The sequence below is a fragment of the Amorphotheca resinae genome (assembly GCF_003019875.1).
Source record: "Amorphotheca resinae ATCC 22711 unplaced genomic scaffold M430scaffold_5, whole genome shotgun sequence".
Classification (NCBI taxonomy): domain Eukaryota; kingdom Fungi; phylum Ascomycota; class Leotiomycetes; order Helotiales; family Amorphothecaceae; genus Amorphotheca; species Amorphotheca resinae.
The window spans coordinates 1,199,877-1,222,163 of record NW_020194475.1 but is presented as its reverse complement, the minus strand read 5'-3'; the positions used below and the strand labels follow the sequence as shown (position 1 = coordinate 1,222,163).

Genomic DNA, 22,287 nt, shown 5'->3' with positions numbered 1-22,287 from the left:
ATGTTCGACATCCAGATCGTTAATACATAGTAGCCAAATGGGCGTAGAAACGATCAGCCAAGCAAGGATTTTGACGCCTTCCGCCTAACCAACCTAGACGTATATATATCCGACAACAAATCCAACATTCAGAAAACGCCCACAACCGTTACGGCGCCAAAACATCCGATCCCATTGAACACTCATAAGCCGAAGTTGCCCCCGTCTAAGCCGTCAAGGAGGTAGGCATACCCATCACCCGACGTCGCTGTTCCAGGTATTATAGGAGGATTCTTGTAATCAGGGACAGTATCGGGTAGTCCCATCTCGTTCGCCGAAAGCTCCTCGCCCGAACTTAAGCTCTCTTCTGAAAAGGACAGTACGCTCCGTGGAGCATTAGCATTTGTGAAATCGTCCACCATTACTGGAGTATAATCCCATGAATCTGGAACCCAGTTATCTGGCTTTGAGGGATGGGTCTCGTCTGTCGACGGGGGGACTGTAGCTGGCCCACCACCGTAGATGGCATCGTATAGATGGCGGTCATCAAAGGAACCTAGCAGAACCTCCCATTCTGTCGGTACTGGGTTTGGTTTCGGGCCAGTGTAAGCAGAGGTAGGGAATAGAGAGCCGTGCGAGTTCTGTGCGGGAAGACTCGATCGCCCTGGAACAGGTGATTGAGGTTGCGACGATACGGGAGTGTTGTTGAGTGAGAGGTAGTCGAGATTTGGCAGTTTAGGGTTTTTGATCGCTCGTGCTTTCAACAATGTCGGTAACTGAGGATGGGATTTATACATCGGCGATTCGGGTCGCGCCGAGTCCAAAGATGTACGTCCGTACTGTTGACTCCCGGGAGATTGAACCGCGATGTCTGGCAGAGTAGCCCGTCTGAGCTTCTCCTGCTGCGACATGTTATTGATTTCGATCATGTTGGCGCATGCATGCCCCTGAAATTGAGGCTGCAGCTGCTTCGGGGCTGAAGAAGGTGATGGAGTAGACTTTGCGCTTGATGGAGCTGACAGGGTATTCTCTCGGCCATTAGTGGGCTTGGATTGGCCATCTAGATTGATCATAGACGCTGCGAGTCTCTTGAAGTCGGCTGCTCCAGGTGCTTTAGAATTCTCAAGGTACTTGATAACAACGAGGACCAACCGATGACCATCTTGCATAAGTTTGCCCTCTTGTTTCAGATCCAAGCTCTGGTACAAGAGACTCAAACCACAAAGCGTGAGCATTTCATTCCTGTTAAGACAGAACGAAAATGACATGTTTCTCTCATCCAGAAGTTGCACAATTTGGATGATGTGTTTACTAGAATCGGCAAGGGAAATCACAGACGGGGAAGATTTGCTGCCTAAGCTTGAACCGACCGCAGGACGGTGAATCAGGGAACGAATATAGTAGTATGCAAGGGACTGCAGCACCGTTAGCGGAATTACCAATGCCAGTTACAGCTTTATAACCAACCAATAATGCGGAACGGTTTCCAGTGATATCCGTTGATGGCTTATCTTGAACGAATGTGAGCTTGAGATGTGCCGGAAGGACATTGGCCCATTCGTTCAGCTCGTTCTCCAGAGAAATTAGGGATTGCAAAGACAGGTCATGGGTCGCCGCTGCGGGATAGTTCTGGTCCAGGACTTTCGAGAGAATTCGTGACACGCGGAAGAGAGCCAGAGCACTTGAAATTTTAGTGCATTCGCCAGGAAGTGTAGGTTGGAAACCCTTCTCGGTAACATACTCATCATCTGCATCGGAGGGGTATTCAGCATGGATATCTTCCTCCTTAAGTAATTTTGGGAGACCCAGTAGAGCTGCGGAAAAGCTAGAGAGAAATTAGACCGAGTCACAGAGAGGGGCTTTTGAAGGATGCCTACCAGTCCACAGTATAGAGAGTCCAAAACACTTTCTTCCGCGTCTCGATGGTCAAAGCGCCAAAGGAGAAGCGTTTCTGATTTTGGTGCAAGCCGAGTCGATGAGAGAGTGCAACAGCAATTCCCTTGTAGTGTTGTAATCGATTGTAATCGGCCTTGGAGATACAGTAGAGCAGAGCAAGGATTAGGCACTGAAGGGTCACAAGGGTGTTGTCCATAAGGACAGCTTCGAGAGAGGCGCGCCATTGATTCTCACACAGGGCAATCTGATCCCGCTCCGGCATATCGCTGGAAAGCCCCGCAATTCCAAATACGAGATGGAGTTGCGCTAACTTGTGGGGATCCGTCATCTGGTCCGGATTCGACATGTACTCTTCATACAAACGCAAAAAGCTAGGTTTATGAAGCACGGGGAAGAGAGGAGCCCACTCCTGGAAGAATACATTAACACACCTATCGGAAAACATACGTGGAGGCGCTGTTGAAGGGTTTGGAGTCTGAGCCGGAGAGGCAGCTGTCCCGCTCTGGACATTAAGAAGCGCTCCGGTGTTCAATCCCGTGACCGACTTCCCACTCTCCTGGATTCTATGCTTGAAGGTATCTGTTGAAAGGGTTAGGCGCGGAAATCTGTAAAACACACGACCCAAATACATACCGACAAAAGCTCTCCCACTTGATGCACCCACGAAGTACGAGCCCGAGTCCGCGTTTTCCGGTCCCAGCAAGACCGGGGAAGCTTGAACCCTGAATACATCCTCCTTCGGGGGCGTAGCAGACGGTTCCTTCGGGTTCTCCATCCGGGGAGAGGGCGTTGCCGAAGACATGGAAGGTCTCCGGTTCGAGCGCATCTTCGACAACATGTCGATCTTCTCGTCCTTCTCATCCAGCAGGTCCTTCAGCTCCTTCACCTCAGCCTCCAAGGTGCGCACCCGCTCCTCCAGCGACTCGGTATAGCCTCGAGGGAAGGCGCGCCGGCTGAGCTTATCGCTTGTCCGGCATTCGAAGCCGACATTGGCGCACTGAGAGCAGCAGGGCCGGATGCCATCGCAGCGGATCTTCTTGCTGCGGCAGCGATCGCAGGCCTGGGCGATGCGGCTCTGGGAGCTAGAGCCCACCTTGATGACCTTCATAGGGAGGATTCCAGGCATCCTGGCGCGAAGGTGAGGGAAACCTGGGAAAGTGAGGAAATGGGCGCACTCGTGGCACTCGGCCCTCGGTCCAAAGGGGTCGCCGCGATGTCGGACCAGTCAGACCTCAATAACTCATCCACCGCGCAGCTCGGGAAAAAAAAAGGCCAAGGGGCCGTTGCTCAACAAGAAAGACGCGTTTTGGGAGACTGATTGAGAGAGGGCGCAGGTCGCAAAGAGATGGTGAAGCGGTTGGAGGGGTGGAACATCGGAGAGAAGGAGAGATGGAAAGATGCAAAGTGTGGAGTTGAGTGGCACAGGAGGTGTGGAGTGTGTGGAGGGAAGGGAAGGGAAGAAGGGGGAGAGAGTGAGCTTCGCGGCTGAGTCAGCACTGCAGGAGGACGCATCCCGCAATTCGGTAAAAGTTCTTCGTTTGGGCTCTGACGGAAATCGTGGGCATTACTTCAGCAGGAATCTAGGGAATCTAGGGAATCTAGGGAATCTAAGGAATCTAGGGGGGAGACGGCGGCGTCTGGTTTGTCGAGAAGGACCTGGAGTGCGCCCATGTGATGGGACTAGAAGGACGCCTTTTTTTTCTCTTTAGCACCTCCATGGCACTGCGATTTAGGGTTAGAGCCTGGGCATTTGGCATCTTTTTTCTCTCTCCCCACGACTTCTGATCTTCTTGTGTCTCTCTTGTTGAGGGACGAACGAATAATTGTGAAGGCGCCGGGGCTTCACGCGCGGGTGGGTCTCTCAGGCCAAACCCTGCCTGGCCCAGTGGCCCCTAAGGTAAGAGAACCCCGCGTATGTCATCCTCTGCAGCTCTCCGGCATTTCCTGGTCCCGAACGGATCCGTACGGCATTCTTAGTGCTTCCGGCCACTCCCGATGGCATCATACCTTTACCTCGTCTCCCCTTCTGATGCGCTGGGGTCTGGAGACGGAGGGAAGGTGGAAGAAGAGTCTGGAGAGTAGTAGTATGGTTAGTAAACATGAATAGACTATGTATGTGATGGTCAGATTACGGAAGGGTGGCCAACTAAGGTACTTGCCATCCAGTGACATCCCCCCCTAATGCTAACAGTCTAACTGTTCCCAACAGCAGGGCTTTCCCCTAGGTGGTTTCGTCTGTGAATCTATAAATCCCGCACGGGAAGACGGTCTCTCCGAGTCTTCTCCCTGCCCCCGGCCCTGCCTCGGATGATGACTCCGGCCCTCGACCAATCACTGGCCGTGCACTAGCCGACCCGCAACTGTCCGACCCCGGCACCCCAAGATCTGCCCTTCCTGGCCTTGTGAGTAGTAGTGAGGGGATTCACGTTTGGCCCTGTTTTCCCCGCATTCTCGTCGTCGGGGGGCCTCTATTTTAGGACTTTAGGCATGCTCCAGATATGGAGTTGCATGCGATAATGCCGAGTACCTCATCGCACTTTATTTCTCTTAGTTCGCTTCCGTTGGTTTTTCCATGCCTGAGACGGCAGGACAACGACCCCCCATTCCCGTGTCTTTCCCGCGCTGAGCCTGCCTTCCAAGGCCCACCCCCGCAAATTGAAATCACTCCAGGCTTCGGCACTCTTAACCCCACTCAGCCATGCGCACTGTGCTAATGCTAATACTTCTACGTTGCAGACAACCCCCAACGACTTGGCCGCATCCCGCAAACCTCAAGAGTCCGCAGCTGCATCATCTCCGCACTCGTGAAAGTCCGGGGCAACACTGGCCGATTCAACTCCTGGCGGACTTTCCCCAGGACCCCCAGCCTCTCCGCTCCACCCCCGCGCCGAGAGGACAGCCCTAGCTCAACTAAAATCCTCCTCTTCATGATTATTGGCCTCGTGTGACTGTGGCTGTTCTTCGCTGGCGTTACCCATCCCGAGATATTCCATCACCTTTTCGTTCTCCAAGAGCTTGTTCTTCTGCCCAATGAGTTAGCCATCACAAGATCATGAACCATGAGGCATGGGGATTGTCTTCCCCTCACTGACCTGCATGTCTGCGGCGCTAAACGCAGCCTCCAAGATCGCTGTCTCTGTCTTTCTCAACTCCAAAGCGACGTGGCGCCGATACGGAGAAACATGCGTCATGGAATTTATTGATTGCAAGGTGTCCTCACTCTCGTAGAGACGCTCGAGCTGCTGGCGGATCCGATCTTGGAGAAGAACGACGACTCGGAGTCCGAAAACATCCTTGAGTTCATGGTTACTGATAAGAGCCTCGAATGTGCTGGTCGCGTCTGTTACATCGGAGCCTTGCCAAAACACCTTCAATTGGCTGCAGGTGCCGTCAGTCTGCTGCAGGATCCTGAATTCCAAGCCGTCTTCTTCGTTGAGACACATCAGGTACAAGAAGGGACTTTCCCATGTAATGCTGCCCCCTACCTCGGATATACTGATGATTGGTGGCCCACCAAATGCTGCCAGCTTTGCTCTGCCCAACGGATCATCTGAGACAGGCTCTAGTGTCAGGACCAAGCTACGCGTGGTGCTTTGTTCGTCAATGAACCCATAGCTGAACAGCATCTCAGCTTGACTTTTGGAAGTTCCATAGCTTATGGTGACTTCCGAACCTGCGTCAAGTTTCTCATCGCGACGATGGAGTAACAGAGCAACACTGTTGTTGGAGGTTTCTTCATAGAAAGCGTTCGCTTGATGTGAGTGGTTGACCATATCCAGACAGGGAACCATAGACTCGCCAGCGTTCGGGAGCTCCAGGCATCTGGATCTGTACCAGGCATCCACAAGCAGCCAGTCCGAAAACTGGAGTGCCTCCGACTCCCACCAACATTTCTGACACCACGGGATCTCCGCTGTCCTCTCACGAAGATTCCCGAATTCCCGAGAGAGCGCCGCCATCTTAGCGTTCAGGGCAGACTAGAGGATCTCAATCAGACAAGAACCCTGCATTATAAATCCACAATTTCCAATTTCTAACTTAGTAATGACGACCGGCACTGGATGCCGCGCGAAATCATTCAGATAGCAATGCATGTTGTGGGGATGTTGATGAACGCGCGTCGAGGAAACTCATTATTGACTTACCTCCAACGACGTCCCCTGTAATAATACCTCTTGCTCCCCTTCGTTCCACAGAGTCGGAACTGGCACTTCACTTGGAAGCATCTTAACATACTCCGTCCAGGGACTTGACAGTCCTACGTTCTGTCCGTGGTCTGGCGAAGCAATGGTGATCTGCATCAACAAGAACAGGAGCACATCACCCCTCAGGGACTATAGATGTCATCAGCACATTGAATCCTCATACCAAGAAAAACCTATGATAAGATAAAAATGATTTACCTTGCCGCCCGCGGCATCTAGCAATTGGCGAAAATGCTGGTCAGCTTTCGCATACTCTTCAATGGTCTCGGCGCACAGGGTAAGCTCGCGCGGGATCAGAAGAAGAGTAGGAGTGTCGAAGGTGTCGTCTGAGCTAAGTGCTCTCTCAGTAACCAATCCGAAGCCCTTTTCTCCCAGATCATGAACCCCAATATCCAGAAACGAGATGTCGTTCAATTTCGAGAACGCCGCCAACGCGGTAATCGGGAGCTGGGTTCTCCGCATCATAGATTCATATACCTCTGTATCGGATCGGATAATTCCTAGGGGTGGCTGAGGTCTGCTGAAAAGGAGGATAATTCGATCCTTTTTTGGGCGGAAAACGCGTGACGTGACGAAACTGGGAACGGCTGCGGGATGAGATGGGTTGGAAAATCACGTGATGCTAAGACAGCCGCTGTTTAAAGCAACGTTCGACAATCTCAAAATCATCACAGATGCGATGTGCAACAAAACCCACTATATCATGTGACTTCAATCTCAGATCCATCAATTTTGCGTTGAACAGACCCTTGTTTGCCCGCACACCCTGAGATTCCTTTGGCGGGAAGGGACGAGGCAGGGTTCTCGAGCGATATGCAACAAAAAGCTCTCTGCCATACGGTGGTTTTATAATCACGTGATATAGATCACAACCTACAAGGCACTTTAGGGTAAACAAATACCATATTTCTTTGGCGGGAAGGGTTGGGGTGATTCTCGAGGGATATGCAATAAAAGATCTCTCTTCAGCCTTGCGCTGATTATGACCATGTGATATGGATCACGAGCACTTTCTTTACCTAGGTACCTTAAGGTAGGGTACCTTAACATTGAAATCATGCCAATTCCTTTCTCTCATTAGAAAATCATCGAATGCAAATTAGAAAATGGTATCGCTCGTTCCCCATCATATATCACGTGCAATCCCTGTTGGATGCCCCTGGCGCCTTACTCCATATACCTTATATCGAGCACCATTCAACAGTCACCGATCATAGCCCTTGTAACCCTCCCGTAGTCTTCTCTCATCATACTCTTTGAGCCCCCTTTCTACATCCATCGGCTTCCCTATACCCCTTTTCCTATCCATCACGCGGTCCTCATGACTCTCCCCGATCTGAGCTCCCCCAAACCCCTGAAGCAAGCCAGACTCCGTATCTTGCCCAATGGCACTTGCTATGACCCCAGACCACGTCGTTGCCGTTTCGACATCCACCATCTTCTTCGACGGGCTGCGCCGGTCTTCAAAGCTTGTTTTCTGTAGATTCGGGTGCTCGTCCAGAATACTCCTATATTCCTCGGCCAGCTGCTCGCTCGAGCGCGGTGCTGGCCCGCCGACATACCCATCGTCCATAGGATCCTCAATCTGCTTGCCATATTCCAGATCACTGTTCTTCCGACGCAGCGCGTGCCGCCTGACCGATCCTACCATGCGCATGATGCTAACCATTGCTTTCCCCCTGCGAGAGCTCGGCAGGTCGGCGAGATCGTCCGTCTCCTCATGGGATGTGTAGCTTTCGCTCGGTTTCCGATCGGGCTTGGTTGCTGGTGCTGCTGCTTTGGAGGTGGTGGGAGGGGCGGAACAGTGGGGACAGAGGCCGTGATGCGTCGAGTAGTAGGTGTTTCTGTCGCACTTCTCTTTGGGCCGCGAGAGGTTCTGGGGGCAGCGTATCTTGTCGGCGAGGCTATGCTCGCACACCGTGTAGCGGAACACTTTGATATTGCACATCGTGGGCTTCTTGGGGGAACGAAATCGTTGCAGAATGAAGAAAACAAACTAGACTTGGGGCGTTGGACTCGACTTGGATATATTGGTGAGAGTGAATATTCCGCGTGTTGATTTGAATAGCCGACGGTTTGATACTTGTCAAAAATCCGGCAAGGCTATCTCCAAGAGAGAAAATGGACATTAAAAAGTGAAAGTTACCAATAATGCATTGTTTCTTGCATAGCTGCTTTCTAGGTCACTTCTCACCCCTCTGAGCTCTTGAACTCCTTTCTGCCATTTCCAGCGTCTACTTTAACTCCGTATTTCCACCAGAAGAGAGGGCTGAACACGACAACCAGGATGTTCATCCAAAGAGCAAATCCCCATTGCTTTAAAGGCAAGTGGATCTTCTCGCCGTTATACTGCTTAGAGATCTCCAAGAACTTCTTGGGGTCATCCGTCACGACCCCATCGACCTCCTTGCGAATGCTCCATTTCATCCATGTTTCTTCGTTGACTGTCCAAAGAAAGATGGACCGCTTAGCCTTCTTGACATCTCTGAGGAAGGCATTCCCGAACGGTCCAACCATTGCGTGCTGGAGCATGTTGAATCCGACGCCAGGGACCGCCAAGAATCTTCGCGCATAGGAAATCTTGAAACCAATATGTGTTATAGGATAACCCGGCAAATATTTCGCGCAGAGTGGGAGATATTGCTCCTTGTTAGGTCAGTATCTGTCTCGAACATTGTGAGTTTCTTGAATCGACTTACTGCCCAACAGCCCAGTAATACCCTCTTGTTCCAGGGACTTGACGTCTCGACCTCCGCCAAAGTTGCAGCTATTAACCTCATTATGTCGTCTGCATCATTATCGAGCTTGATGTCCAGCAGAAGCCAAATATCCTCTAGACCGGGCTCAGCCAAATAGATGAGCAAGTCCTTCAACCGTGGCATAGGCTCATGCGGCTCTTTCAACGTGCGTAGTGTCTTCAGGTAGCTCCAGTCGCAGTCAATGACCTTTTCTGGTTTGCCAAAGACTCGTTTGAGATCGGCATCCTGCCATATGAGCATTGGGATCTCCAACAGAGCTCATGGTTCCTTACATGAGATATAACAACCACACCATCTTTCGAGAGATGGAGATCTGTTTCGATAGCATGCGCTCCCACATCTACAGCACCCCTGAACGCGGCCATGGTATTTTCGGGATACACGGCTTTGTAGCCACGATGTGCGATGCATTGGGGCCGCTGGCCTTTGGCAACGGCAAATGGAGCTTGCGCATCATCAGCAACGTTGGGATAGGAGGTCATATAACCAGCGGTGACAAACCCGGTGTAGCACCCAAGTTTCCCGATAACAAAGGTTGTGATTCTGCCATCTTTGCACCTTATACGGGACGATGAACGGCTAAACTCTAGCGGCTAACTCGAATCGCGGGACGGCGGGTTTAACAGATCGAAGGTGAAAAGAGACGAGCGGTTGTCCATATCAACAGTCGTCCATGTTGATGTGTTGTCAAGTTATACACGGTACAAGGGGCCGGATTACTGTACTCCTGTACCTTATGACGGACTCTTCGGGAGTGGAGCGCAATGATGCAGCACACGGGATGTATGCTTATTATAGCTGTCGGCGCAACTCCAACTCCGAATATGACATAGGTGCGGTCTTGCCTTACCCAGAAGAGCTATAAAAATGCCACAGAAGAGCCACAAACGCGTCATAAAGAGCGCCATTTACTTTCCGAGGGACTTGGTTGCTGTGGAATGATCGGTAATGATACCTGAATAGTTTCGAGCCTTTACAGCCAAACGATGCGGCTTGCCTCCATCGTAAACCAGTCTGATACGCCAAGGGGTGAGAGGTTGCCAAAGTCTAAAGAGCAAGGGCTGCCAACCAATGGCTATTTATGATAGTGCTATCGATAGCGATAGCGATAAAGCAAAATAATGCCTCACGGAATACACCCACCTGTTCTTCTATTTTCAGGGTCGAAAATACAGTCAAACAACAGACGACCATCAAAGGCTTCAACTCCAATCCGGCCTCCCTCTGGGGTCGGCGGCTTGCAATCCGACACTTCTCTTGCTTAACTCACATCTCCGCCCTCTTTGATCCTCTCCCTTGTCAGTAGATAGCTTCACAAGATCATGCAATTGTGATTATTATTTCTCGAACCTGAAAGCTCAAGTATTATTCCGTTCCGTTGGTCCTTTTCCTGTGTCCCCGGCTCGGCCCGCAACGCCAATCAAACTTTTCAACGTGGAGACTCAACTCCGGTTGATCTTTTTCTGTTCCTGACCCCCGACTCCCTGACTCCTGAATGCTGGAGGGCGACATCGACCACTCTTCCATTTGCGCAAGTAGGTACGTCTTATTTCATATTCGAAAGTTCTGGAGTTCCATCCTATACATATGCACCATGTCATTGCATTGCGCGTGTTTCTTCGGGTCTTAGTTCAAGACCAAGTCCAAGGCCAACTCGTAACTCCTTTTGAGAAGTGAGAGTAGTCATGGCCGGATCTGTCGTTGACATCGTCCTTTACGTCTCCACCTAGAGCATTATTTGCACCAGGCGGCTATCATGGTCTCGAGACTTCTGACCTCGAGTCTTCAGTCCCCGAGCCTCCTGGCCACCGCTTGTCTCGACCCTCCAGATATTTGTTTTTCCCATCTGCATTTGCCCCTATTTCCATCTTCACTCCTTCCCTCTCCCTATCCTATTCTATGCGATCTGACCCCCTTCTATGCATCCCCATTTTATCTATTTTTTCCTCAGACTTGAAAAGCAGACCTGTCGAAATACACTCATTCTCCTCCCTTCCTAAATTCCTCTTCGGGACTCGTTAGAGTATGGATTCGTACACGACCTCTTACACCCCACTGTCGTGCAGACACGCCTCTCGCATCTACCAAGATCTCACGAACTCCGGCCTGTTCTCGAGTCATAAATATACCGATGTCAAACTGTCAGACAACATCATGGAGCTTTCAAAAAAGGTAGGCAGTCCCGTACAAGCCCGAACAGATACAAGACTTTTTTTTTCCTTCTCCTTTTTTTCTTTAGCTCAAGAGGATCAACATCAAATACCCCCTGTACAGCTTCTTTCCCATCTCAACTTGGCTTGAAATACCCCAGTAGGAGATCGTAATCCATTGCTGAAGTGTGGATTGTCTGGGATGTTCATGTCTAGCTGAAATCAAATTACCAAGACCTCGCTAACCATGCATCAAGCTCCGTCTTACGGGTTCTTCGATGATACCCAGAATATGCGTAGTCGGCGCTGGAATAGCTGGTCTTCGATGTGCCGACGTATTACTTCAACATGGATTCAAGGTCACAATCTTGGAAGCACGGGATAGAATTGGAGGTCGTCTGCACCAAACCAAGCTTCCTTCGGGTCAATTGGTTGACCTTGGTCCCAACTGGATACATGGGACCGAACACAACCCAATTTTGGATCTTGCAAAGGAGACCGATACACCCTGCCACACTTGGGAAGGAAGATTTAATGTATTTGATGAGGCAGGTCACGAATTAAAGAATGGAAAGGAGTTAAGTGAAGCCATGTGGGGTATCGTGCTCCAGGCATTTAAACACTCTACTGAGAACGCATCAACGATCGATCCTAAAGAGAGTCTTCACGATTTTTTTGCCGAGAAAGTCAAGGAGGTTTTCCCAGATGCAGCCAGCCACGAACAACAGAGAAAGCTTGTGATGCAGATGTCCGAAATGTGGGGCACTTTTGTTGGAAGCCCGGTCCAAAGGCAAAGCTTGAAGTATTTCTGGCTGGAAGAATGTATAGAGGGAGGTACGTCGGTTTCCCATATTCATATATCAATTCTCTGCCAATCAGAAGCATTGTTTTCCCGATGGGTTTTTATATTAAGGCTGCTTTATACCTGTCAATTGTTACCATCTATTTGCTACTTATTTCGCTACTCGTATTTTTCTCCTTGCCCTGTGTCACTTGTCAACTTATCAGCAATAATGTCTTTATTCTCAGGCCATATATCCTCATTTGGTAATTTAAAAGGCTGACAGTTACCAGAGAATCTATTCTGTGCGGGCACGTATAAGAAAATACTTGATCATATTGCCAAGCCAGCGCTCGCAAATGCCGATGTCAGGCTTTCAACAAGAGTCAGAAGCATCGATACTAGCGCCGATACTGTTAAAGTCTTCACTGATGATGGAAATGAGTTCCATTTTGACGAGGTTATCGTCACGACCCCACTTGGATGGCTCAAGAGAAATAAAGAAGCTTTCGTCCCGTCGTTACCCCCACGTTTTGCCCAAGCCATCGATGCTATTGGCTACGGCTGTCTCGAAAAGGTTCAATCTTCAGTTTGGTCATTGGAACTCAAGAAAATATCTAACTGCGCATAGGTATATATAACTTTCCCTCGAGCGTTCTGGTTGGAAGATTCAATCCCATCCGAAGAGCAGACTTTCACCGGGTTCACGCAGTGGCTGTCCCCTATGCACGCACCCGACACGAATCCTCAACGCTGGGGTCAGGAAAGTGTTGATATGTCCACTCTTCCCGAATCTTGTTCTCATCCCACCTTGCTATTTTACATATTCGGTGATCAATCAATATCTCTCTCAAAGGAGCTCGCAGCATTACCATCACAGGAGGCACGAACTGCTCACCTGGTCAATTTCTTCAAGCCCTACTACTCATTGCTTCCTCACTATGTTGATGGTTCAAAAGACTGTACTCCAGCATCATGTCTCGCGACAAGCTGGGTAACCGATGAGCTGGCTGGGTACGGTAGTTATAGTAATTTCCAAGTCGGTCTTCAAGAGGGCGACAAAGACATCGAGATCATGAGAGAAGGGCTGCCTGGTAGAAACCTCTGGTTTGCCGGCGAGCACACTGCACCGTTCGTGGCCCTGGGAACCGTCACAGGTGCGTACTGGAGTGGCGAGGCCGTGGCGAAGAGAATCGCGGACGCGTATGGGAAGGGAAACCTATGATAGCGTCGTTCGCGCATTATGAACCAGCGAGGTAATTAAGGCGGGGTCAGGGTCTGAAGACAGATCACTAGAGGTAGGACGAAGCATCATGTAAAATTAGGCATTTAAAGAATTTCAAAATTTTAGGATTGCGTGGGATAGGACTGTCAGAATTCATAATATCGGCGCTAGTAACGCCTTCAATCTTGAGAGGAGAGGTTTTGGATACTTGAAATCCATTTGCGTACTATTATTGTGGTGGTATATGTATAGAAAATTACAATCCCGAATATACAATGAAGCAATTCAAAGTAATTGCTCCAATGGCGCAATGGTAGCGCGCAAGACTTCTAATCTTGAGGCTGTGGGTTCGAGTCCCACTTGGAGTGTATTCTCTTTTTGATTTTCTTTTTTTTTTTGGGCCTGAAGCGACTTAACCAACACCTCCCCTGTGTTTTTGTTTGAAATGGAAGTTCTGTAGTTGAAATTATTTTTGATTGAATTGGTTTCCGGACTAAGGTTCGTTAAAAATGCCGTCGTAGTTTATCGATTAATTGATAGACATATACTGCAGTACAGCCGTTATCTACAAGTTCACACCCCCTATTTCTTTCCCTTTACTGGCTCTATTTCTCCACGCCCGATTTTCTCTGGCCTCCAGTAGCTTCCTTGTAATGACATCAAAACCAACCTGGGGGATATCTTAGTAAAGTTAATCAATATCAACGTTGTACCTTTGCTCATAGGGGTTATCTATTCGCTTGAAAAAGGAAAGGGGAGGAAGGGGTCTTCCGAGCCCGCTCGCTAAACATTCGCTCTCACTTCCAACTACAGTACAGTACCTACAGTGCAGTACTCTAGGGATTCCAGGACAGCCCTGGATCCCCAACTCCCCTAGGATGCGGACGTCCAGAATCTCACAAGAGACGTCCAAGCTCGTGGCCGCGAGCACCCCAGCCGTCGGCCGCCGCACTCGCTCCTCGCTCGCACGGTTCGCGCACGACGAGAGCTCAACCCCGGATATCGAGGATGCCATTGCTCCGCCGTCGCGAAAGCGGAAGCGCGCGGGCACGCCGCGAGAGCCCGTGAAACGGTCGCCTTCTCCTCGAGCAAGCAGCACGGTGATAAAGCAGGAGACGGAGGTTGTCGAGGCCGGTGTCGCGGTGGGCAAGGAGCGGCGGGTGAGGCGGGCGGCGCGGCAGGTGAAGGACGAGGAGACGGGGGCGCTGGAGATGCAGGCGCCGAGCGACTGGGAGGAGATGTACGCCGTGGTGAAGGGGATGCGGACTGAGGGGCCGGCGCGTAATGCGGCGGTGGATACGATGGGGTGCGAGAGGTTGGCGGAGAAGGGCGTCAGTCCGCGGGTCAGAAGGTATCAGACGCTGACGGCGCTGATGCTGTCTTCGCAGACGAAGGACACGACGAACGCAGTGGCCATGGCGCGGCTATGCAAAGAGCTGCCGCCGCACAAGGAGGGCGCGCCGGCGGGGCTGAACCTGGAGAACGTGCTGGCGGTGGATCCGAAGCTGTTGAATGAGCTGATCTGGGTGGTCGGCTTTCACAACAACAAGACGAAGTATATCAAGGCGGCGGCGGAGATCCTGAGGGATAAGTGGAATGGGGATATCCCCGATACGATCGAGGGCTTGACGTCCCTGCCAGGTGTCGGGCCTAAGATGGCATATCTCTGTCTCAGCAGCGCCTGGGGCCGGACCGAGGGCATCGGTGTCGATGTGCATGTCCACCGCATCACGAATCTCTGGGGTTGGCACAAGACCAAGAACCCAGAGGAGACACGGCTGGCTCTGCAGGCATGGCTTCCGCGAGAGCTTTGGCACGAGATCAACTGGTTGCTCGTTGGCTTTGGGCAGACTGTCTGCCTTCCTGTTGGACGCAAGTGCGGGGAGTGCGACCTGGGTCTGAAGGGCCTATGCAGAGCTGCTGAGAGAGCAAAGGTTAATATTGGCAGGAAGGCTCGAGAAGAGCTGATCAAGAAGGACGAAGACGGCGATATCGTCGAGAAGGTAGAAAATATCAAGGTCGAGCAGATCACCGAGGAACTGCCGTCCTTGCCGATGCTTAAGCAGGAATGATATTTCTGCACTGTAATAGCGTGCAATCCTGGAGGATGCCCACAGAATATCCAGGCCTCGGGCGTGTATTATATTTATAAAGCCTAGCAGTGAAAGGTCTTCGATGTTACAACATCTGTCTAGACTGGGTGTTTAGAATCAATTTAATAGTTGCAAGCAAGCGAGACAAGTGAGAAGAAACAGCAGTTTCAATTAGCTACGGTAAGCAGGCGATTCGGAAGCCATCGATCTCCTCTTAAGGGCTGCATACAAAGTAACGTAGAACCGGTGCTCTCCATATCTCTGGTCTCAATTGTCCTCTTCATCCTCTCCATTCTCCTCTGGCGGAAACCACACGTCCAAATCCTTCCCATCCAGATTACCAGGATCCTCAAGCACCTCCAAATTGTGGGGAGAAAACCCGGGACCCATCATCTTGCTGAAAATAGACTCCCAGTTCTGCGGGAATATTCCGTCCACTTTCACCTTTAACTTTCCATCGCGAACTGCCTTGAAGATCTCCGGCTTGAGGATGGGTTGGAGAATTGTGCGCAATGTCTTATGTCCAACCAGGCCCGACGACTGAATGACGAGCGAGAGGGGACAGGCTCCACCTCGCAGATCATCGACTTCCTTGGATGCCAATGCAGTTATTGTCTTGCAAATCGGCCAAAAGGTTCTATGGCATTCTGAAACCCAAACCATGTTCATGTAATCTTGTAGAAGGGTCTTATCGTATACCTCAATCATCAGTTCGACATTACGGAGGCGATGGAAGACGTGCTCGTATATCAGACCATCATGCTTCACCATATCGACAGCTCGGCCGTTGCGCAATTGACGTATAGTTGCAGAGGCATCTCGAGGACTGTCCACACGATATGGAACCCCACCATATCTGCAATTCCATGGTAAGTATGGAACCTGGAACACGTTCTCATGGCAGAGGATCTTAGAGGCTTCATTGTACACCTGCAACGTGCTGTATCAGTATCAAATTCAGGATAATATTTTCCAACCAAAAGATAGTGGAAAGGGCTTATGAACACGGTCCAAAGATATCGTTTGTGTACGTAGGATGACAGTCTAACTCAGAGGCACGTACCTGGCGGTTTGCCACTAGTATTGCGGTCTCGATTCCACCTTGGGAAAGGCAACCACTGAAGTCAAGGCGGATAGGGTAAGGGGACTTGGAGACAACCAGGTATCGGTAGATCATGTTCCTGATCTCGGGGGAGAGGCGAAGAAATGGGAATGGATCATCAAGCTGAACTTCCTGGGAGGACTTCCGAGCCTTGCTACGAGCTTTGCTACGAAGATAGCGGTTGTATTCGACGGTGGTGAACGATGTTGTCTTCTTGACCTCCGTCTCTTCGTCCGTGAGTTCAAAGGTATCGTCGTTCTCTCTGTCAGCGCGGCGAGTATCAGGTTCGGTCTTGATTACCGACTCGTCCTCGCGACGACGACGCTTTCGGCGCTTCGGGGGCATGGTGAGCAACTCTAGGTCGCAAGGTTAGCGTCATACCTTACTCCCCAAATGGAGTTATGAACTCGATAGAACTTACAGTGAGGTTGCTGGTGGTGGTGGCGGTAGTGTTGGGGAGTTGGGGTTGGTGGTGTTGGTAGATCGAGGTCGGGTGGATCGCGACCAGAGCGAGATCTATGAACTCTCGAGGTGGGAAGCGCGGGAGCAGAGGGCCTCATGTTTAAGAAGTGAATGGGAAAGTCTGATCGTAGAAGTAGATCAGCTTCGATTTCTCTTCTCCGATGAGGTGGGTGTTGCGAGACGTCCAAGAGCTTTCCGGAAACGTTACGAAAGGGACGCGAAAAGCGATGCTGGCAAGGGAAACGAGACGGCAAAAGGGGGCCCTTTTGGAAACATGCAGTGGCCTAGGTCCTTCACGTGTGAATTTAATCATGAAGAACGACTCTCTATGCTGCTATCAACCTTGATAGTCCTTTATTCTCAATGCAATGACCAATTTGTTAAACACAATAGAAGGCTCTAGCAAGCTTTTGTCAACAACGTCAACAAATGCTTCTATGAAGCTCTCGAGAATAGAGAAGATAAACGGACTCAATGAGCGGTTTCCCCCAGGAAACTGCTTTGCAACGGTAGGAGAATCAGGTCTCAAGGCCTTGTTGAGCTTGATCAGCCATAAGAGAGAGACATCAGGACCGCTTGTCAGATCAGGAACTTCTCTACTCTATTGTTGGAAGGAAATTACAGATATTAAGAGCAGTAGGATACGGTATGTATAATGATGGTAAGGGTTGAGAGGCAAGAAGGCCTTCCTTCTCCTGATTCTGTTGGTACAGGAAGACAAGCGCAAGAGAGCGATAGGGTCGTCTCCACAGCCGCACAAGAGACTGCTCTCACATCATTTCTCAACCTCTCTGGGCCTCGCTCAGTCCAGTCCTACCTACGAGGGATACTAGGTAGGTAGATACTGTTACCGTGTCTGCGTATAGGACTCTGTAGACACGACTCTGTAAGTAGTATTGTGCTGTGCTGTGTTGTGCGGTATCCTGTCCTTACTAAGGTCTTATAGGAGATTCGTGCCTCCCCGCCTCGCCCTGCAAACCGCAGCTAATTTGCTCCATCAACTTACATAAGAATAATAATGATATAGATCTTGTCGTTACAGCAGAGTTACAGGACGACCCGATATAGACACGCGGAACGGTGGACGGTCTGCACACGACTGTATGCCGAAACGGCTGGAGTTCCACAGTGCCACAGTGCCAGCCAGCACCACAATTCGAACTGCCACCGGCACGGGGACTGCGATCCCCAGCAACGATCGACCTTCCTGAACGGGCCAGGCCAGTCCACGCCACGCCATATCAGCCCGGGGTGAGGTGATCGTGCCATTGCGGTGATCGCGGTCATGCGAGGCCTGGCGGACATGGGGGCCCCGGAGGGAACCTTGGCAAGATAAGGAGAGAAACCCCGGAGAGGCGGGAATGCCGCCAGAAGCTGTTCCCGACCGATTCCCGCGGCGTTCTGGAAACTTTCCTGTTGTGGCGCGCATGATCATGCGGCGGTGTTGCTCTGGAGGGAAGAACTGGCTATGGAGGAGAACGTTCAACGTAGAAGTATAGAGGGACGATCATGCGAGGAATGAACGTCGGGGACTCTAGTCTCTGGGCTACGTACCTGAAGGATTGCTCTCACGATAAGCTCACCACTAGGCAAGGTTCTGCGGGAGCCTTTCAAGCGGCCTTTAAAGCTGGTCTAAAAGGTTGACGGAGCAACGATGGCTGATCATAGGGGGCGACAACGTACTACCTTACTCCAGAGTACAGAGTGAGCTGTCCACACGACGGCACGCCCCGCTCAAGGCTCAAGGCTCAAGCCATGCCAGACTCCATATCTCCAAGACTCCAAGATCCTCCAAGTCAAGGCAGTCATCCGTCGTGCTCACTACAGAGTATTGAGCAAAGTCCTCACCAGGCCACCTTATCAGTATGCCGTGCAAGGTCCAGCCGCAGCCACAGCCCCACCGCAGTGATCGAATTATTTCAATGCTGATTGGCTGGTGATACCGTCTTCTCCAAGTTCCAAGGGAAGAGGCGCTCTTGCTACTCGAATTATCACAGACTCAAGAGGCACAGGCCAAAGGGAATACCTCCGTAATGTATCTGGTCGATAGCAGGCTGATCTTTTGTCTCCCCCCCTTTACGTGGTAGTCCCGATCCAGCAACGCCTCCAATTACAGTATACCATCTCCGTAACATTGCAGATCAGTGCAGAAAACCCCCCTCCCCCATGCTGCTTTACGGAGCCTTCCCTTTTACAAGAATCTTGATACTACAGTACTACTATACTTAGCAGTACGACCTTAATTTACGGAAGAGCCCTGAAACATGCGTCAACTTCGATGGTTACATTCTGGAGAACAATAATCGAAGGTTTGCTAGAATAGCTACAGGGGAAGAGGGAACGGGGGAGGCCCAGGTTGACCCACAGAAAAGAGTACATCCATCACAGTGCATGTGGCCTGCGCCAAGGATGTACCTCCATATTGTTCCATGGCTCGATCCTTCAAAGTTCGGACGGTCAGGCATTCTTACTGGCAGATAGCGGTCTCGCCGAAAACCCAAAATCGACGGCTGGGAGCTGATACCACCCTTTGCGTCGCCGCGCTTCTCTCTCGAGACATCGTATGCTGATAGCTCCGATAAACCTGATACTCCCAACACCACAAACAGGCGCAGTCTCTCCCGTAGCGACGACGTGCAGAAGGATTGAGGAGACGAGATCAACTCCAGTAGTGATGTGGTCGATTTGCTCTCAGTACCTAAGTACAAAGTAGCAATATACATCCGTACTAAACTGGATGGAAGCTCCGTCCTGCGTAGCGCGGCATGAGCGTGATCTAGGACCCCAGCGAGAGCCCGACGGGGGGGGGGCTGGCTAATCAATATTACCGTAACGGTAAGGAGCCTATTGGTGTGGAGCGGCTGTTAGTTGGAAGTGCTCCAATGTCTCAATCTGGATCCCCGCCAGGGCTACCCAGGACTCCAGGAAAGTCTGCCAGTCTCATGCCCGCCTGGCACCAGCGCTGCTGTGCAGGACTGCAGTAGTCTGCAGCTTTCCTGGGGCGGGGACTTGGAGTTGCCTACGGATAGCCCGAGGAGGCGGGCATCCTTACAGAGTACCTAGGCTCTAGAACTGAGCCAAGGAGTCGACTACTGCTGTCAAGGACTCGCAATGCATGCCGGGATTCTGGGCGGGAAGGCTGCGAGCCGCGAGGGATGCTGAGGCGTGAAGGCGTACTACGACTGTGTGAGCAGATCCAACGAATACTCCGTGGACTAAGTCAATCCTACCGCTGCCAAAGCACATGGGCATCGTGGGAATCGCTGTGTAGGGCCCCTTGACAGGTAGTGGCGCGCTGTGCAACGCTGCAGTCCTGTACGAACTGCAAAGCGTTGTTATAAACCGCCCTCTTGGGACCTGTCAATCAACTCGCAACTCACCATTTACCAATTATTCACCTACCGCATCCATCCATCCATCCATCCTTCTGCGCACCGACCTGCGTGCGGAGTGTGGTGTATAAAGCAGAGGCAGCCCTCCTCTGTTGCTCACAACTCTTTCCCCCCCCTCTTCTCCTCTCTTCCCCTCTTCCTTTCTCTGTCGTCCATTTTGTCACTTTCCTCCTCCCCATTGGGACTTGCGCAGGACTCGCAGTCATGGAGAAGGATCAGTTCAATGTCCACGAGACATCCGACTACAACGGGCATCCTCATGCCACCTACGTCGATCCCGCGACGGGCATCGAGAGCAAGGATGGCCGCATCCTCGAGGCTTCAGGTGTGTATGGCGACGTGGCAACCGCCGAGGAGTATGGCTATGTGAGCAGAGGGTACGTTCAATCCGCGACGAGAGCGCGTCGAGCTTCAGGGCTGATCACATCCCCGCTGTAGGCTCAAGTCCAGACATATCCAGTTTATTGCGCTTGGTGGTACCATTGGTACTGGTCTCTTCTTGGGTATTGGGAGTGCTTTCACCCGTGCCGGGCCCCTGTCTGTCCTTCTTGGTTACTCGTTCACTGGTATTGCCGTCTTTGGGATGATGCAGTGTCTGGGTGAGATGGCAACTTGGCTTCCCCTACCCGGTTCCATTCCCCAGTTCTGTGCCCGTTACGTCGATGATGCACTTGGGTTTGCCGTTGGGTGGAATGTGAGTTATCTTTCTGTTTCTGGGTCCCCCTCCCCTCCACCCCAGCGCACCACAGCGTCGCAAGCTCGCGTTTTGAACCTTCCTGGCTACGAGGACACTCCAGTACTGATTCCCATGATTGAAATAGAACTGGTATGCGTCCGCGATCACTCTCTGCGCTGAGATCTCTGCCGCCTCCATCGTCATCGAGTTCTGGCATGGCGCGGACCACATCAATGTCGCAGCCTGGATCTCAATCATCATCGTTCTCGTTGTCTGTCTCAACATTTTCGCCGTCTCAATTTATGGCGAGGCCGAATTCGTCTTTGCCAGTGTGAAAATTATCACCATTATCGGACTCTTGGTGATGGCTTTCATTGTTGATCTCGGCGGTGGACCACGCCACGACCGTCTTGGCTTCCGATTCTGGAAGCACCCAGGCCCTATGAACGAGTATGCCTCAACTGGAGGAGCTGGTCGTTTCTTGGGTCTCTTCTCGGTGCTTGTGAATGCTGCTTTCTCATATGGTGGTGTCGAGCTGGTCGCTGTGGCCGCTGGTGAGGCCGAGAACCCTCGCAAAAACATTCCTAAGGCTGTTCGCCGTGTCTTCTGGCGTATCCTGTTCTTCTACGTGCTTGGCTCTCTTGCGATCGGTGTCTTGGTCGCTTCCAACGACCCGCATCTGTTGTCGGCACAGGAGGCAGGTTCTCCAGGTGCTGCCCAGTCTCCGTGGGTTATTGGCATCACCAACGCCGGTATCCCCATCCTACCATCCATCATCAACGCCGTCATCTTGACTTCAGCCTCCTCGTCTGCCAATGCGTTCTTGTATACTGGATCCCGGTACCTTTTCGCACTAGCGCAGAACAGGCAGGCCCCGCGCTTCCTCCTTCACTGCAGCAAGGCCGGTGTGCCATACTGGTGTGTAGCGATCACTGCCTCCATTTCCGGCCTGACCTATCTCTCTGTCTCTTCTGGTGGACCGTCCGTCGTGTTCAACTGGTTCCAGAATTTGACGACCATTGCCTCCCTCTTCACTTGGTGCTCCATCTGCGTCGCCTACCTCCAATTCTACAAGGCCCTCAAGGCACAAGGAGTTGACCGCAACACTTTGGTATTCAAGAGCCGCTTCCAGCCATACACCGCCTGGGCCGCTCTCTTCTACTTTGTAATCATCATTCTTTTCAATGGTTTCTATGTTTTCACCGGCGAGCACCACTCGCACTGGGACGTGACCGGTAAGTACTTCTTCGAGACCCCCGCACCCCAATCAATACTGATTCAACCCAGACTTCCTCGCGGCCTACATCGGCATCCCCATCTTCTTCGCGTTGTACGGGTTCTGGAAGGTCCTTAAGAGGACTCCGTGGCACAATCCAGCTGATGCGGATATCACGACGGGCAAGGCCGCTCTGGATGCCGAGGATGGACAATGGCCTGAGCAGATCCCCAGGAATATTTTCGAGAGGTTCTGGTTCTGGCTTGCATAGATGTGGCCGGGCGCTTTGCTTTTGCCGCGTATTTTGTGGAGAGCGTCTGTCTTGGTTGAGAGTCACGGAGTTGCGTGTCG

The 22,287-nt window shown here is 51.4% G+C and overlaps 8 protein-coding genes across 8 annotated transcripts; 3 read left to right on the top strand and 5 right to left on the bottom strand.

Annotated features, from left to right (window-relative positions):
* Positions 1–182: 182 nt before the first annotated feature.
* On the bottom strand, positions 183–3,001 carry M430DRAFT_27447 (hypothetical protein; the record flags this gene model as incomplete). Its single annotated transcript, XM_024865614.1, has 4 exons — positions 183–1,394; positions 1,447–1,804; positions 1,857–2,454; positions 2,509–3,001. 4 exons carry the CDS (start codon positions 2,999–3,001, stop codon positions 183–185), a joined length of 2,661 nt encoding a protein of 886 aa, XP_024721666.1.
* A 1,780-nt stretch (positions 3,002–4,781) lies between these two features.
* Positions 4,782–6,542, bottom strand: M430DRAFT_18551 (hypothetical protein; the record flags this gene model as incomplete). The annotated part of the gene is made up of 4 exons (XM_024863896.1): positions 4,782–4,898; positions 4,968–5,852; positions 6,021–6,209; positions 6,279–6,542. 4 exons carry the CDS (start codon positions 6,540–6,542, stop codon positions 4,782–4,784), a joined length of 1,455 nt encoding a protein of 484 aa, XP_024721665.1.
* Positions 6,543–8,270: 1,728 nt separating this feature from the next.
* Positions 8,271–9,389, bottom strand: M430DRAFT_50059 (hypothetical protein; the record flags this gene model as incomplete). Its single annotated transcript, XM_024868112.1, has 4 exons — positions 8,271–8,726; positions 8,780–9,064; positions 9,112–9,284; positions 9,341–9,389. The coding sequence occupies 4 exons, from the start codon at positions 9,387–9,389 to the stop codon at positions 8,271–8,273; spliced, it is 963 nt and encodes a 320-aa protein (XP_024721664.1).
* A 1,604-nt stretch (positions 9,390–10,993) lies between these two features.
* On the top strand, positions 10,994–12,995 carry M430DRAFT_27443 (hypothetical protein; the record flags this gene model as incomplete). Its single annotated transcript, XM_024865613.1, has 4 exons — positions 10,994–11,011; positions 11,247–11,823; positions 12,064–12,347; positions 12,402–12,995. The coding sequence occupies 4 exons, from the start codon at positions 10,994–10,996 to the stop codon at positions 12,993–12,995; spliced, it is 1,473 nt and encodes a 490-aa protein (XP_024721663.1).
* An 819-nt stretch (positions 12,996–13,814) lies between these two features.
* Positions 13,815–15,228, top strand: M430DRAFT_34688 (hypothetical protein). Its single transcript, XM_024866597.1, has one exon. It carries the CDS (start codon positions 13,874–13,876, stop codon positions 15,065–15,067), a length of 1,194 nt encoding a protein of 397 aa, XP_024721662.1. The 5' UTR covers positions 13,815–13,873; the 3' UTR covers positions 15,068–15,228.
* A 20-nt stretch (positions 15,229–15,248) lies between these two features.
* On the bottom strand, positions 15,249–16,691 carry M430DRAFT_233267 (hypothetical protein). The gene is made up of 3 exons (XM_024864882.1): positions 16,612–16,691; positions 16,152–16,546; positions 15,249–16,018 (listed from the first exon to the last, which is right to left on the bottom strand). Exons 2-3 carry the CDS (start codon positions 16,533–16,535, stop codon positions 15,356–15,358), a joined length of 1,047 nt encoding a protein of 348 aa, XP_024721661.1. The 5' UTR covers positions 16,536–16,546; positions 16,612–16,691; the 3' UTR covers positions 15,249–15,355.
* A 997-nt stretch (positions 16,692–17,688) lies between these two features.
* Positions 17,689–18,081, bottom strand: M430DRAFT_18546 (hypothetical protein; the record flags this gene model as incomplete). Its single annotated transcript, XM_024863893.1, has 1 exon — positions 17,689–18,081. One exon carries the CDS (start codon positions 18,079–18,081, stop codon positions 17,689–17,691), a length of 393 nt encoding a protein of 130 aa, XP_024721660.1.
* Positions 18,082–20,248: 2,167 nt separating this feature from the next.
* On the top strand, positions 20,249–22,207 carry M430DRAFT_27440 (hypothetical protein; the record flags this gene model as incomplete). The annotated part of the gene is made up of 4 exons (XM_024865612.1): positions 20,249–20,421; positions 20,483–20,870; positions 20,902–21,955; positions 22,008–22,207. 4 exons carry the CDS (start codon positions 20,249–20,251, stop codon positions 22,205–22,207), a joined length of 1,815 nt encoding a protein of 604 aa, XP_024721659.1.
* Positions 22,208–22,287: the final 80 nt, after the last annotated feature.